At 49.6% G+C, this 14885-nt stretch overlaps 1 protein-coding gene across 2 annotated transcripts in view; it reads right to left on the minus strand.

The window, feature by feature from the left end:
• The window catches only part of P2rx3 (purinergic receptor P2X 3), a 37893-nt gene extending 23100 nt beyond the window's left edge, over positions 1 to 14793 (minus strand). Inside the window, exons 1-9 of one of the 2 annotated variants that reach the window (XM_052724796.1) lie at positions 14613 to 14793; positions 12801 to 13415; positions 4390 to 4525; positions 3927 to 3998; positions 3666 to 3729; positions 3013 to 3106; positions 2674 to 2751; positions 1861 to 2002; positions 1228 to 1364 (exon numbers count right to left, since the gene is read on the minus strand). In XM_052724796.1, coding sequence (XP_052580756.1) covers positions 1228 to 1364; positions 1861 to 2002; positions 2674 to 2751; positions 3013 to 3106; positions 3666 to 3729; positions 3927 to 3998; positions 4390 to 4525; positions 12801 to 12919 — 842 coding nt within the window. In that variant the 5' untranslated portion in view covers positions 12920 to 13415; positions 14613 to 14793. The remainder of the gene's footprint in view (positions 1 to 1227; positions 1365 to 1860; positions 2003 to 2673; positions 2752 to 3012; positions 3107 to 3665; positions 3730 to 3926; positions 3999 to 4389; positions 4526 to 12800; positions 13416 to 14612) is intronic. The other variant, XM_052724797.1, reaches the window with a different exon arrangement.
• Positions 14794 to 14885: the final 92 nt, after the last annotated feature.

Raw genomic sequence — 14885 nt, forward strand, 5'->3', positions numbered from 1 at the left:
CATTTGGCAAAAGTGCTCAGTGTGTAGGCCCGAGACCTGAGTTCAGATCCCCAGAACACACGTAAAAGCCAGAGGCAGTGACACAGGGATCGGTAGTACCGGAAGCCGAGTCAGGAAAATCACCACAAGTGCACAGGCCAGCTATCCTGACGTGCAGGATCCTGCCGCAGACAAAGCAAAGAATAAACGAAGCTTGTTCTTCGACCTTTGTAAGTGCACATGCGCGCGCGCGCGCACGCGCACACACACACACACACACACACACACACACACACACACACACGAGAGAGAGAGAGAGAGAGAGAGAGAGACAGAGAGACAGAGACAGAGAGAGAGAGACAGAGACAGAGAGAGACAGAGACAGAGACAGAGAGAGAAAGCCAAAGCACTCCACTCACTGGCCAGTGGGCCCCTCGGTGAATAAGCACCCTGCCAATGCTACCAGCTTTTCACAGACAGGGCCATGTCAAGGAAGGGGTTAAGGACTTGTTCCAGACCCCAGCTCATCACCCTCTGCCTCTCCTCTTTCCCCTTTGCCAAATGGAAAAACTCCCCAAAGTAGAAATCCTTTAAGCCTCAAAGCTATTTGGAATATCAATGAGATGATATTTAAAAAAACATTTTTTTCCCCCAGAAAAGCATGAAAGAACTAGTGATCATTATAGTTGCTGACTGTGAATCATGGGATTTCCTGGTTTTAGAAAGAAATGTCAATTTACCATTTTGGAAAAAGAAACAATGCCAGATATTGTGCTTACTTTGTGGGAATAAGAATCTTAGAAAATTCAGGCACAGGGCCGGGAAGAGGGCTAGTTGGACATGAACGAGGCACATTATAGCTTCAGGAACAGAGCCAAAAACAGGCAAGGAATTACAGAATCGAGTACTTCAGGAGACTTTGGCCATCTGGTGTAACTACTGTCCTTAGCAGATCCAAGGGGGTCAGACCCCCCCACCTCTTTTTTTTTTCCGGAGTTGAGGACTGAACCCAGGGCCTTGAGCTTGCTAGGCAAGCGCTCTACCACTGAGTTAAATTCCCAAACCCCGGACCCCTTTTAATGACAGGAATCCATACCTCATAGCACAATTCACCAGTCAGGGATGGCTAACTGTCAGGAAGTCCTCCCCAAGCTTGACTGAAACCCTTCCAAATGTGTGTTTTCGCTTGAGATGAATGTCTCTGGAGCTGCCTGTGGCCTCTGCCCCTGCTCAGACAGCGAGGTTTACCTGAAGTTGTAGCCAGGGGAGACGCTGCTTTTCTCAGAAACTCCATCCAGCCGAGTGAAGGAATATTTGGGTATACACTGGTCCCAGGCCTTGTCCAGATCGCACACCCAGCCGATCTTAATGCCCAGAACTCCACCCTGAAGAAAGGGCCAGATATGAGCTCTCCTCTGTGCTCAGTCAGGGCTGAGGATTTGTGATGAGTGGTTTCATTCCCTTCCCTACACGGGAGGTGGCAGGGAGGAAAGAAGGTCACTGGTAGGGAGGGGGTGTCCTTGGGGAAGAGCCTGGAGCCTCCAAGTCCCTGAGATACAACTCAGGAGAGAGACCTGCTGCAGACCACTTTCCTGTGTTGTGGCACTTTTAAGAGACCTAAGGCCTCTTCTGAGGTGAAATGGGATGGTAGGAAGGGGAAACTGAGGCTTGAGGAAGTAGAGGCGAGATTTCTGGGGGGAGAGATGGATGGGATTCAGGATAGGAATGGATTCAGGGATCTGCATGTTTGGGATGTTTCCACCAGGTGGCACTGTCTTGCTGTGGCTCCTGTCCAGCATGCCAGTGGCTGTCCCTGAAATCTATGGGAGGGCTGAGCTTTCCAGGTAGGTAGGGGGTCATGGAGAAGAGACAGGCTCTTACCGTGCGGGCCAGCTTGGCAAAATCTTGCCCAGCGAACTTAACCACATCCCCTACCCTCAAGATAGGGCAAAATGGGGCCCTTTCAGGGTGGAAGCGGCAGGTCTTTATGTCCTTGGCTGTCAAGTTGGGCAGGAGGTTTCCCCTGGGAAGGAAAGAGGAGAGAGACGAGGCCCAGAATTAAAGTAAAGACAGCTATGCCTAAGTTTTCTCCAGTCTTCTGGATGCTTCCAGCCCTCCACACCCAGGTGGGGACATCTACTTGCACCATTTCTCCGTCACTCCCCATCTACACATCCTCTTTCCCTGCACGGTTTTGTAACCCTCATCATGTTCCATCGAATGATAGGGCCATGAATGTCCGGCCAGTGTCTCCAAACTACCAGACCGGGCTCCTGGTGAGCAGAGTCTCTCCCAATTGCTCTGTGTATCTCCACAGGGCCTGGCAGGGTGCTTTGCACATGGCTGGTTACCGCTAGGCAGTTGTTGACCGTCTGAGTCAATGTAGTGAGGGCAAACCAAACCACGCCCAAAACAACAACCTCCACTTGAGGGCTGTAGGTGGGAAGAAATAAAGTGACAGACACTTCAGACTCCGACCGCAGGAGGCCTCGGTGTCCACAGCCAGGTTATGTTGTCTTTTCCCAGCTCCAAGCAGAACTCCTGTGTGGGTTCAGAGTTCTAAGGCCGGGAAACTGGCGGAGACGTTGGCTACGTGACATTTGGGATAGGAGCTCCAGGGAGATGAGGAGATGGGGAGACAGTGGGGGACCTCTACGGCAGACTGAGGGAGGGAGGGAGGAATTGAGGACTCACTTCTCGAAGTTGAAGAGAGGGAAACGGATGCTGTTCTTGATGAAAATGGTGAAGTTCTCAGCTTCCATCATGATAGGCCTGTGCGTGAGAATGGAGACTCAGCTCTCCAGGAGAGGGCAGACGGGGGGGGGGGGCTTTTCTCAGCAATATTTTTTTTTTGGGTGTGGGTTGCTCTTGAAAGGAGACATCTTATGAACCAAGGGCCTATGGGAGCGAGGGTGAGAGGCAGAGGCAGGGCAAGGGAGATGACACCCTGAGATAACATTTCTACTCCCAGAATGAACATTAGTCGGGGACACACAAAACCCTTCCTATGCTTGGGGATGCTCAGAGCCTTACATCTCCACGGTGTCCACTTCGGTGGGGCACCAGCCCTGGATCTCACAGGTCCGGCGAACAGAGCTGTAGTTCACACAGCGGCCCGTGAGGATCCCTGGAGGGTGGAGCCGCATGACCAGGTGGCATCCTGCCCCTTGTCACTCCCATCCCCCTCCTCACCAGGGCCCTTGGCGGGTGAGCAAGGCAAGCCAATCTGCTGTGTGTGTCCTTAACAACCCGGAACTCTTCTTCCTTGTCTCTTCATCTGAGCTATCCCTTCTGCCTAGAACGCCCTTCAGGAAGCTCCCTCCATCTGACCAGATCTTCCTCATCTTCAGGTTACCTCCAGGAGGCCTTTGGAACCACCTCTTAGAACCATCCTTGTGTCGTCCCCCCCCCCTCCCGTCCCCCCCCTCCTTTGTGTTTCCTTAGTACCACTTACTATTCCACCCTACCACTGCAATACCTAGACTGAACGCTTGGGGCAGGAGCCATGCACCTCCACAGCCCTGTCTGCTTCTGGCACCCAGCAAACCTCTTCTAACACTGGCAGAATTCCGTAGAACAGGCTGGACCCCTTTCCTGAAACGGGCTATCCCCATGAAGAATTCACTGCCTTTTAGAGTCCCATGAAGGCTTGGAGTTGGGGGGGGGGAGGAAAGGGCTACACTCACCCCCACCCGGGAAGCGCTCAGGACCACACTGGCTGTCGGACACACAGCGGTACTTCTCCTCGTTCTGTCGGGGGACAGGGTCACAGGTGTATGAGGGACCCTCCCTCGGCCCTGGTCAACCCAATAGCTCCCATTGCCTCCCACGAGTTCCCGGAGCGGTGGCTTCTGGTGGGTGGCAGGTCCAGTCACAGCTCCAAGGCTAGCCGGTGGGCCTCTGTTCACACCACCTGCCCATGTGCTGCCTTGACCTGTTCCACTCACCTCGGGACAGAATCCTTGCATTTGATTTTCAGTAACGATCATCTTGGTGATGATGACAAAGACAGAGGTACCCTTGGGAGGAAAGGGGAGACGAAAAGAGCCCCATCCCAATCTGCAGGGCAGGAAGTGATTTCTGCTCTACAGAGCAGGAAGCCCCAGTCTGCCTGTGCTTTGGCCAAGGTGGCGGGGCTAACAAGGGAGCACAGCTGGCATTCAAACCAACTTCTTCTAACCACCTGATGGCCCCTCTTGCTCTCTTTCTGTATTGTTCTCCACGGAAGCACGAGCACAACAGGGTCTGGTGGTGGGGAAGCCCAGCTTCTTCATGTCCAGTTCTGCACTTTGGAGGGCAGGTTCTTGTTCCCCCAACAGTACTGGAGCCGCTGGTTCAGGATGCCTGCCCCTCTGTCCCCACTCTCCCCAGATGTGGGCATGCACATGTCCCTAGGGTAGGGCACCATACCTGGGGTGGGGTCACATAATCGGACACGTCCATGACTCTGTTGGCATAACGTCCGAAGCCTTTCACCTTTGTTACTACTGAAGACTCAATGGCGGTGTCTCGCACTTGGTAGGCCTTCTCGTGCAGGAAAACCCACCTGCAGCAGGAGAGCAGGGATAGAGAAAGAGTCCGCAGGCTTACGAGAAGGGGGCTGGGAAAGTTCTCCTTCCCGCCAACATTAGAGTCATTTGGGGGTGCTTGGTAGGCACAGGTGTCGGGGGTAGGAACCAGGATGAGTCCTTGGTTAGTGCAGTGAGTCTTCATAACCACCTCCAGGGGGCACCTCTTTTTCTAACTTCCTTCCTATGGAAGAAAGTCTTACTATTCCAGCACTGCCATGGGGTGTATAGATGTGTGTATGTGTTTGGAGGCCAGAAGTTGATAGTAGTTTTTTCCTTTTGAAGCAGAGTCTTTCTGTGTAGCCCTGGCTGGACTACAACTCATTTTGTAGACCAAGCTGGCCTTGAATTCACAGAGATGCCCCTGTCTCTGCCTCCCCAGTGCTAGAAATTAAAGGCCTGCACCACCATGCCTGGTATCAGAAGTTGATACTGAAATAGACATTCCAACGTCACCTCTATCACTGTCTACCTTACCTGTTTTGAAACAAGGTCTCACTGAATCTGGTACTCAGTGACTGGCTAGACTAGCTGGCCAGTGAGCCTTCTATCCACCTGTCTGCACCTACCAGCACTGGGTTACCAGTATACACTGCCATGCCTGGCATTGTTTTTAAGATTGCACCGGGAACTCTGCAACGCTAGGAAAGTGCTCTATCAATATTGAGCTACAGTCCCAGCCTACTTGTGATTTACACATAAAAAACCTCGAGTTATTTTTAACTCCTAAGAGGGAATTTCCACCCCCTTGTGGGCCATATGCATGGCCAAAACTATTGCTGATCACAAGGTGCCCCCCTCTGGAGAGAGAAGAGACAGAAGGTCCCAGGCTGCAGACCCTGTGCATCCCAAGCTTTATGCATAGTTGTGCCCTGTGTGCCAGAACACGGCAGACATTTAAGAAACTGAGGAAAAGTCCCTGGAGCAGGCTACTTGGTAGTCTTCATCCGGCCAAGGATCAGCTGGGAAATTAGGAGGAAGCGGGGTATGGACAGTGGTTGTGCCTCTGCCTGGGAGGCGAATACTGCTGGGGAAATGGGGGTGCTAATCTCATTCCTTGCATTGTGCTTCCACCTAGTGGTCATTACCTGTCTCCCCATAGGTTGAAGTGGATGAGGCAGGAACCCTTTCTTCCATTCCCATACCTGCTTTGCAGCCCCTCCCAGGCCTCCCTGGCAGCAGGGAGGGCCTCAGACTGCCAGCTCTGCTCATCTGTGAAGGCCTGCCTCCCCGTGTGAAAAAGTTACCACAGACCTCGGAGTTTAAGACAATCAGTCTCTATACCCGTCCCGGCCTGACATTTGGGCCTGGTGGCACCCTGGAAGGTCAATACAATTACTGTCTTTATTCTGTAGGTGAGAAAAACCTATCAGATAGGTTTGGGAAAATATGCACACTCTATACAACCAACTAGTAATCTGTTAAATTTTGTTAACCTTATCGTTATCATTACCACTACTGTGGCTATGGTATTGCAGTACTAAGGACGGAACCTAGGGCCTCACAAGGACTAGGCAGGCACTCTACCACTGAGATATACTCCTCAGCTTGCTCATCCTACTTGACCACAGAAGCCAGTTTGGGAGAGAGAACTTGTGACAGGTGGCAAACTCAAACAGCATACTTTGGAAAGGCTGGATTAACATCCTTTTCTGCCTCTCTTGAAGGTTGGGAGATGGTACCGGAAGATGACAGAAGGAGTTTGGGACAGTTTAGCTCAGACAATACCTTGCTGTGGGCACCCCTGGCAGGGCAGCTGCAGAGGCAGTACTTGGGTCGGGCAGGCATGAGGCATTTGAAAGGAGGCAGCGGGTATCCAGCCCAGGAACTCCTGTCATTGAGTTGGCCGTGAACTGCTGCTTCAGAAGGTGATGGACACCATATGGCTGTGAAGACTGGGGAGCTTGCTTTTCCATGTTTTGTGTATGCTGAGGAGATGTTTTTAGGGGTGGAGGTTGGACTGTATGACCTTTGAGGTCCTTATACTGTTAGAAGATCAGAAGGAAGTTGCTTTCAGACCACTAAGGGAAGTAGAGTCACTTGTAGGACAGACTCAGTCTTTCTTACAGCAAGCACAGGCTGATCTTTGTGAGGCCTTTGTTCAGTGAGTGGTTCAGTACCATCCCCATAACTTTTAAACCTCTCTCTCTCTCTCTCTCTCTCTCTCTCTCTCTCTCTCTCTCTCTCTCTCTCTCTCTCTCTCTCTGTATGTATGTAATTCCTCAGAAGCTATCTACTTTTTAATTACTTTGGTGGGAGTGGGTATGTGTACGCCGTGGTATACATGAGGAGGTCAGAGGGCAACTTGTGGAAGCCAGTTCTCTTCTTTATTCTGTGGGACTTGGAGACTGAACTCAGGTTTTCAGGTTTGGTGGAAGGTAGCTTTACATAAAGGCTCTCTTACTGGTCTATCATCTCTCTATCTCTCTACCTATCTATCCATCTATCTATCTGTGACTGGGTCTCCTATCTATCTATCTATCTATCTATCTATCTATCTATCTATCTATCTATCTACATATCTATCTATCTATCTATCTATCTATCTATCTATCTATCATTTATCTATCTGTGATAGGGTATCTCATGTGTCTCTCTGTTCATCTATCTATCCATCCATCCATCTATCTTATCTATCCATCCATCAATCTGTGACAGGGTCTCTCATCTATCTGTCTGTCTATCTATTTTCCATCTATCATCTATCTATCTATCTATCTATCTATCTATCTATCTATCTATCTATCTATCATCTATCTATCTATCTATCTATCTATCTATCTATCTATCTATTTTCCATCTATCATCTATCTATCTATCTATCTATCTATCTATTATCTATCTATCTATTATCTATCTATCTATCTATCTATCTATCTATCTATCTATGACAGGGTCTCTCATCTATCTGTCTGTCTATCTATCTATCCATCTATCATCTATCTGTCTATTATCTATCTATCTATCTATCTATCTATCTATCTATCTATCTATCTATCTACCTGTGACAGGGTCTCTCATCCATCCATCCATCCATCCATCCATCCATCCATCCATCCATCTGTCATCTATCTACCTGACACAAGGTCTCTCACTTTTACCTGGCACTCACCAACTAGGCTAGCTTGACTGGCCAACAAACCCCAGAGATCCGCCTGTCTCTGTTTCTCCAGCACTGGTATTAGATGCATGTCCAACAGTGTTAGGTCTTTTTCACACAAGTTCTGGGGCTGAATCTAGGTCCTTGTGCTTGCAAGGCAAGCACTTTACCCATCCAGCCATCTTCCCAGGCACTCTGTTTTAACTTTAAATGCAAGGCAAGCCATCATTGTATCTATGGGGCATAATGTGAATGTTTTGGTGCATGTACACCTTACAGAATGAGTCTATTAAACTAATTAGCATAACTATCTCTTATATTTGTCTGCTTCTTTTGGTAGCATCATCCACTTGGATTCTGAATGCTTTCTCGCAGGAGAGAAAGAGGGTGGAGTCGCAGCTCTGCCAAATGGCTCTGAACCTGTTACCTGCTTTATTGTGGCTGCCTTGTAGCAGCAGGCAAGTTGATTAATGCACCATTAAGCATTATCCACATGTTTGTAAAATGCTCTTCTGAGCACCACGCCTTTATAGAAATCTGCAGTGCTGTTTGCTTTACCACGCTCGCAAGAGTTTTCCCTTTTGAAGGGGAGGAATTTCATTAAGGTCTCATTCACCATGTTATGTTCTAACAGAGATGAAGGCAGCAGCATCTTGTTACAGAATCCAAGGAAGTTATCTGAAAGAGCACCATTAGCTCATGGCCTTATGCCCTCTGGAATGATGGGGAATGAGGTCTGGGGGCCTGACTCTCATTCAGCTAAGATGGTGGCTGCTGCTGAACACTCATCACAGAGTAAGGCACAGTCCAAACAGACTTCTGGAACTCCAGGGTGCCTTGTCACAGGACTGACGTGCTTCTTGATGTTGAGCTAAGGAAATGGTTCTTTGAGGCCAGTACCCTGTCCTTAAAGTCAGGGCACATTTGTAGATGCAAAGAGCATTCAGAGTGTCATATCACCTACCAAGACCCAGACACTATGGACACTGACCCAGTCCATAAAGCCTTTGTAAGACAGCTGTATCATGAACATTGTGCCACAGTTGGAGAAACAATACAAAAGCTGACTTGCCCAAAGTCACATGGCTGGGAAGTGGGTTCCAAATGGCAGTCTGCTCTGGACCACTCCCAGCCACACCACTGTAGGGTCTGTAGCTATATCTCAAGGTCAGACCCCTGCTTCACTGACAGAAAAGCATCCCTTAGCTCAGGAAGGTCTTAGGAGGAAGGGGCTTGGGATGGAGAAAAAATTAACCAGTCTTTTCCTCCTCCTCTTCCTTTAAGACTCTTTGTATGCCCAGTAGGGAGAGGAGACCACATTAGAATTCTCTCTGAGTTAACAAATGGAAGAATTTCAGTGGCCCCATGGGGCTGAGAACGTCATCAGGGTAGCTAGCAATGGGAGGTGAAGGGTTGCTTCATTTCCAGAACAGAGGGGCTGAGGCTGTCTCTAGAGGCCAGGGCTTAGGAGATGCAGCAGGCCTGAGCCTCTGATTCTTGGCATTTACTCTGCTGCTCCGACTTCTTTTTTTTTCCCCCTTGCATTTTCTGGTTTATTATTTATAGAGCGGAAGGCGGTGGCAGCTCCTTGGCAGGTGGGATGTGCAGGAAAGAGGCCCAAGCAGCATCCCAGCACCCTCCCGGCTACCCCAGGGAGTCAGGGAGGAGGAGGCCAGGGAGGAGGTGTGATGTGTGCGCAGCTGTGTGTGTCAGAGGAGAGGGGTCTTTTTAGGAAGGTGTGAGCTGGGCAGAGGGAAAGAGGGAGGCACAGCAGGCAGTCCAGGAATGATAACAGTTACCACATTTAACTTAATACTACTGAGTCACCGTCTCGGGACAGGCACTCGGCATGTGTCATCTCTCGACCCAGAACTCCCGGACAGGAGGCACTCTTACACCCATTTCCTAGATCTTGGGGACTGAGACTCACAGGCCTGTGTCAAAGCAGGGATGTCACACCATGCAGTCCCTTCATCCTGAGGCTGTGGTGTAGGGAGAAAGCGGGCAAACAATGGGTGTCACTCCCCTTGGTACCTAGAGGATGAGGGATGCCAACTGGTCCTCCCAGCATGTCACCTAGTGTGCTGGCAAGGAGCCTTGGGTGCCACCTGGGAGTCAAAAGCATGGTATCACCCACCTAGGGTGGGTGAAGGACTCTGGGTGAAGTGGTGTCAACCACAACAGGTGGCTGAGGCTAGAGACCAGGTGATTAGGGAGTGTGTTGCTGTGAGTGTATAAGGTGAATGCTTAGTTCATGTTCCACACTTCCTAGGTAAAGCTGTGTGTCCTGTCTCCCTGGTTAAGTGCCACAGTAGTCACTCTACATCCTTTAAAGGGATGGGGGCGAGCTGGCTCAGGGCGTGAAGGCACCTGTTGTCACGTCTAAGGACCTGAATTTTATCTTTGGAGCTTACGCGGTGGAAGGAGAGAACGGATACCCCCCCTCCCCCCAGCTCCGTTGTTCTCTGACCCCTACACATGCCCATGCTCCACTACCGCACAGAACGAATACAATAAAATATATAAAAAATGAAAACCCTTCCCAATTCTATGGCGTCTTCGAAGTGCTCTCTCTCTCCTTTAGGCTCTCCCACACCCACTTCTACTCCTTTCAGTCCCTGCACACCCCGGCAGCTCAGATCTCACCACAGCACTCTTCCTCAGTCTCAGCCACACGTGTGGGCTGGAGAGTGTCAGTATCGTCCCTGTCATTCTTTCCTCTCCTGTGAAAACGAAGGGGCTCGGGGCATGCCAGCTCTGGCCTCTGTGCTCCCAGGAGTCTGTCTACACTCTAGCCTCAACTCCCATAAACTTTTCTTCCTCCCATAGACCAAGATCTTTTCACAGAGGTAGGTTCTCTGCCTTGGGACTTCTTCCATCCTTCTGTTCATCTGGTTGCTTCTACCCATCCTTCAGAACCTAGGTTGAACATGCCATCTCTAGAAAACTCCCCCTCAGTTTCCAGACGAAGCCAAGTGCCTCTACAGGGGCAGCACTTTTGGTGTTGCGCGTATTGTAGACACTGTTAAAACTTTGCATTTGTTTGTGGGGATCATTGGATTAATATCCACTTCTTGCCACATTCACGGGTGTGATGCTTACAGGATGAAGACCCCCTCTGCTCCTGTCCACTGCTCTGCCCTCAGTGTACAATGCCTGGCATGAAGAGATGCTTGATGCACTTTTGCTAAATTAATCACAGTGGATTCATGAAGTCACGTGGTGTTTAGGCTCCTATAAACAGCTTGGGCCAGGGGGCTGGGCTGCCGAGTGTGCTGATGTAACTGCAAGGCACTGTTCCACGGGGAGCTGTCAGGCTGGCAGATGGATGGGGTTGCGTATCAAGACGCCAAAGAGCCTCTCTCATGGTCCCCTGAGCAAGCTGGACTCAAGCCCCCAGCACTGAAGGATTCAATCTGATTCTGATGAGGGGCAGCCAAGGGCAGTGCAGGGCTAAGGGGGCTAGTCCAGGAGACGGCTGTCTCTGTCTTCCATCAATGTCCTGCCTGGAGCCAGGAGAGCCAGGCCAGGTTAGGAATGTGCTGAAAAAGCTTCTGTACTCATTTGGACCAATATGCCATCCCGTGACTATCAACAATTAAGGCACTGAATATATATGTGAACACAGAAGGCTGAAGAACTAACTGAGGCTGAGGATGTAGCTCAGTTGGTAGAGTAATGACGTACTATGCACAAAGCCTTGTGTTCAACCTGCCCATATAAACTGAATGTGCAGGCCCACACTTATAATTCCAGCACTAGGAGAATTAAGAATTCAAGGTCATCTTCACCTATATAGTAAGTTAAGGCCAGTCTGGGATACATAAGACTCTGTCTTAAAAAACCAAAACCAAACAAACTAGCCAAGCAAAAAGGAACCAGTTTTGAGCCTTACTTTGGAGACAGGAATATGGAACATTTCTAAACATCTTTCACAAAACAACATTGGAAAGTAGTTTCAAGGCCATTTACTCCTACTCCATAGCCTGTATTCCTTCTGATGTCCTCACAAGGCTATATGGCCTTGTTATACACTGGAACACCAAAGTTTACTGGCTTTCATCAAACCCATGAAACAAAAATCACTTTAAAAAACCACATCTGCCCATCTCTCCACACACCCAACCTCTCCACATTACTCCAACCTTTCAGCTCTAGCCCACATGCACACAGGATATATTCTTCGATTTGCCTGAATTAACTCATGACCTAGTCAGTGGCTTGCTGTCTTTCATAAACAGACTCATTGTCTCAAGGAACAGAAAGCGACCACAGACCTGAAAGCCAGGAAAGAAAACCCTTGAGGTTTCTGCCTGCGTTTCCTGGTGCCGACCAGTGTGTAGAAATGACCACAAGAAGGACAGACCTGTGTTTTCCTCCCAGCCATTATCTGCTCAAGTCCGTGTGTGTGTGTGTGTGTGTGTGTGTGTGTGTGTGTGTGTGTGTGTGGTAGAGGAATGAATTTATGCTTTTTAACAATGAGTATCATTTTTGCATTCTTGGTTGGAGAGCCCCACACTAAGGCAGAAAAGGTACTTTTCTCTTTGGCAACTCTGTGAATGTATCTGTGCCCGTGCCTCTCTCTACCTGGAGGGGCAGTTCCTTCCTTTGTTCTACTCTCCAAGAACAAGGGTCTCTTCTTGCCTTTCTAACCTCTCCCCATCTAGCCCATGGCAGGAAGGAATTCCTAACTCTATATTAAACCCAGCACTCACTCCTCTTTTCTCCCCAGCTGGTTCTTCTTCCACACAACATCAGTCCATCTCCCTAGTTTCAGTACCTCCTTCCTGTGCTCCTGTATCTGAGACTCCAAAGACTCCATTGAGGGGAATGGAAAAGTGTGGGGAGGGGTCTCCCCCCCCTTTTTTTTTTTAGTTTGGGAAGGACCATATGGGTCCTTTCCTGCCCAGGGAATGCACCTATCCTTGGAGCATGTGTCTAGAATCATTGTCCAGCCCTGGAAGAGTTACTGGGTAAAATCATCCACCTGAAGACAGGACTGGATGGGAGTGGCTGAGACGAATCCCCAGGACATGGCTCTCACAGATCAAAGTGCTTCCCACAGGGGAAGCCCTGGAAGCTGCAGAGCAGTCTTGGGAGAGGGAGGGAAGGACATCAGGTAGCCCTCCTGTCCCGGGACCTGAAGGACTCACCCCACAAAGTAGGAGATAATCAGCAGCTGGACGGCTCGGTTGATGATCCCAATGGTCCAGCTCTTCACAACCACCGACTTGGTAGTCTCGTAGGTGAAGAAGTCTGATATACAGTTCATACTGAGAAAGTGCTCACTGCCACTCAGAAGGGCAGCCCAGGGAGACGACCTCGGGGAGAAAGAGATCAAGGCCCGGAGTGGGCCGCTTAGTGGGACTTGAGGAATAGAGCTAGTTCCTGTAAGCCAGGCAACTGTAGTCAGTGCCTAGTCTCTCTCTCTCCTCTTGACACTCTGGCTGCCAACGGTCTAGGGCCAGGGCGGCGGACCACCTTTTTATTTGTCTTCACTCCACACCCCTGTGATGTCACGGCAGGGGTGGGGTCTCCAATCCCGGGCTCCAGATTGCCTGGGATGCAGCTGGCTCGGGCCCTCTGGGACTCATGTTTTATCTGCTCTCTGTCTACTGTTTCTATTCTGTTCTCTTATGCGGTGTCTCTCCCACAGCTCACCAGCCGCTCCGTAGTCAGTCTCCAAAGCCCCTTGTAAGGGTCCATTCCTGAGTTAGCTGATCTGCCTGAGCCAAGAACTCCAATTCTGTGTGTCTGCCGACTTCTACCTAATAGCACAAATGGGGGAGAAAGGGTTCTTGGGTCTCCTGGGAGGAAGAGTCACTCACATATTTCCTACCATTCCCCCTCCCCCTGCCCTCCAGAATCTCATTATGTTCCCTAACTGGTCTCACTTGCTGTGTTGTTATGTTTCAAACTCACAGTCCTCCTGCCTCAGTCGCCAGTGTTGTGATTACAGATTTGTACCACTACAATGGGGAAAGTCACTTATTTCTAACTCCAGTTGGCAGCAGTGGTTGAAACTCTTCTGGTTGCACAGACATTGTCGAATTTTCCTTTTTATCCCCAGGTTACTCGAATCTTTTGTTAGGGTATGTGCTCCTAAAAGGTTGGGGCTGTTTTAACCATCTTCAACAGTTTCCTCCAATCTTAGTAAAGTGCTGCATTAACAATAGGTTCTCATTATGTCTTAAGCCATTTGACTTAGCTAAATAGTGCTAGCAATAGCAGTATTTAACAGTTAAAGTCACAAATTCTAGATGGCAAGAATGCATTTCGACTATCTCATATCCCAGGACCAAGTTAGCAAGTCAGCGCGACAACTGTCAGGAAAACCGGGAGTTTAAACATCCTGCCTTTATGCACATGCTAGCAATGACTTTAAAAGTTGGATTCTCATGATTATGATAAAAGGCTGATGTTAAGGAATCTGAGTTCTAGGCTCCAGCTTTGATGACAATGCACTGACACCCTGGGCAAATCTTTCGTGGGTCTCACTTTTCTCATCTGTAAAACCCCCATTTTACAGGGCGAGATAAATCAAGCATCTCTTTCAGACCTGGGCTTCAGATTTTGCAAGATGCACCCCCGTGCTATGTGAGGCCATCCGGGTTCTGCCAACTCAGGCTGATGTGGTTTCAAGTAAGTCCTAGCTCAAAGGTAAATCTGACACCAGCACTTGAACTTAATGCGGCCATCTGCCAGGCTCTTCCCGAGAACCCACAAATTAGGGATATGGATGGGATGGTGTTGGGGGTGGACGGTGAACTCATTGCAGAAAGGATCCGAAACACTTTGCCAGGGTACAGTGGGTAAGCAGGCAGTCACCGACACCCGCATTCCCTTTACAGCTAGTGGGGGCATCAATTCTGGCCCCAGCTCTGTATTTTTCTTGCTCGACAGACTCCTTCCCAGACTATTTTACAGGAGGGAGGGACATGAACGATTCCAACACACAAACAAACCTGAAAGCCTGACAAAACTGCATAATTTCTCTTCGGAATCTACGCTTTGAAGAGCGGCTTGTAACTTTCTAAGGAGAGCTCCCATTTCCTAGTTAGGAATCCAGCCGCGTGGGATTCCACAGCAAGACCCTCGCTTTACTAGCTTAGGGTGCCTGGGGGTACCGACGCTCTAGGCGACGGTCCCGTTGGTCCTCCCGGCTGGTGTCTTTCTAGCCAGGTCTTCCTCTCTATGGTCTGTGAGCGACTTCCGGTGGCGGGACGCGGGACCGCGCA

This window comes from Peromyscus californicus, unplaced genomic scaffold (genome assembly GCF_007827085.1).
Source record: "Peromyscus californicus insignis strain IS unplaced genomic scaffold, ASM782708v3 Scaffold_7__1_contigs__length_154581171, whole genome shotgun sequence".
In the NCBI taxonomy this organism is placed as follows: Eukaryota; Metazoa; Chordata; class Mammalia; order Rodentia; family Cricetidae; genus Peromyscus; species Peromyscus californicus.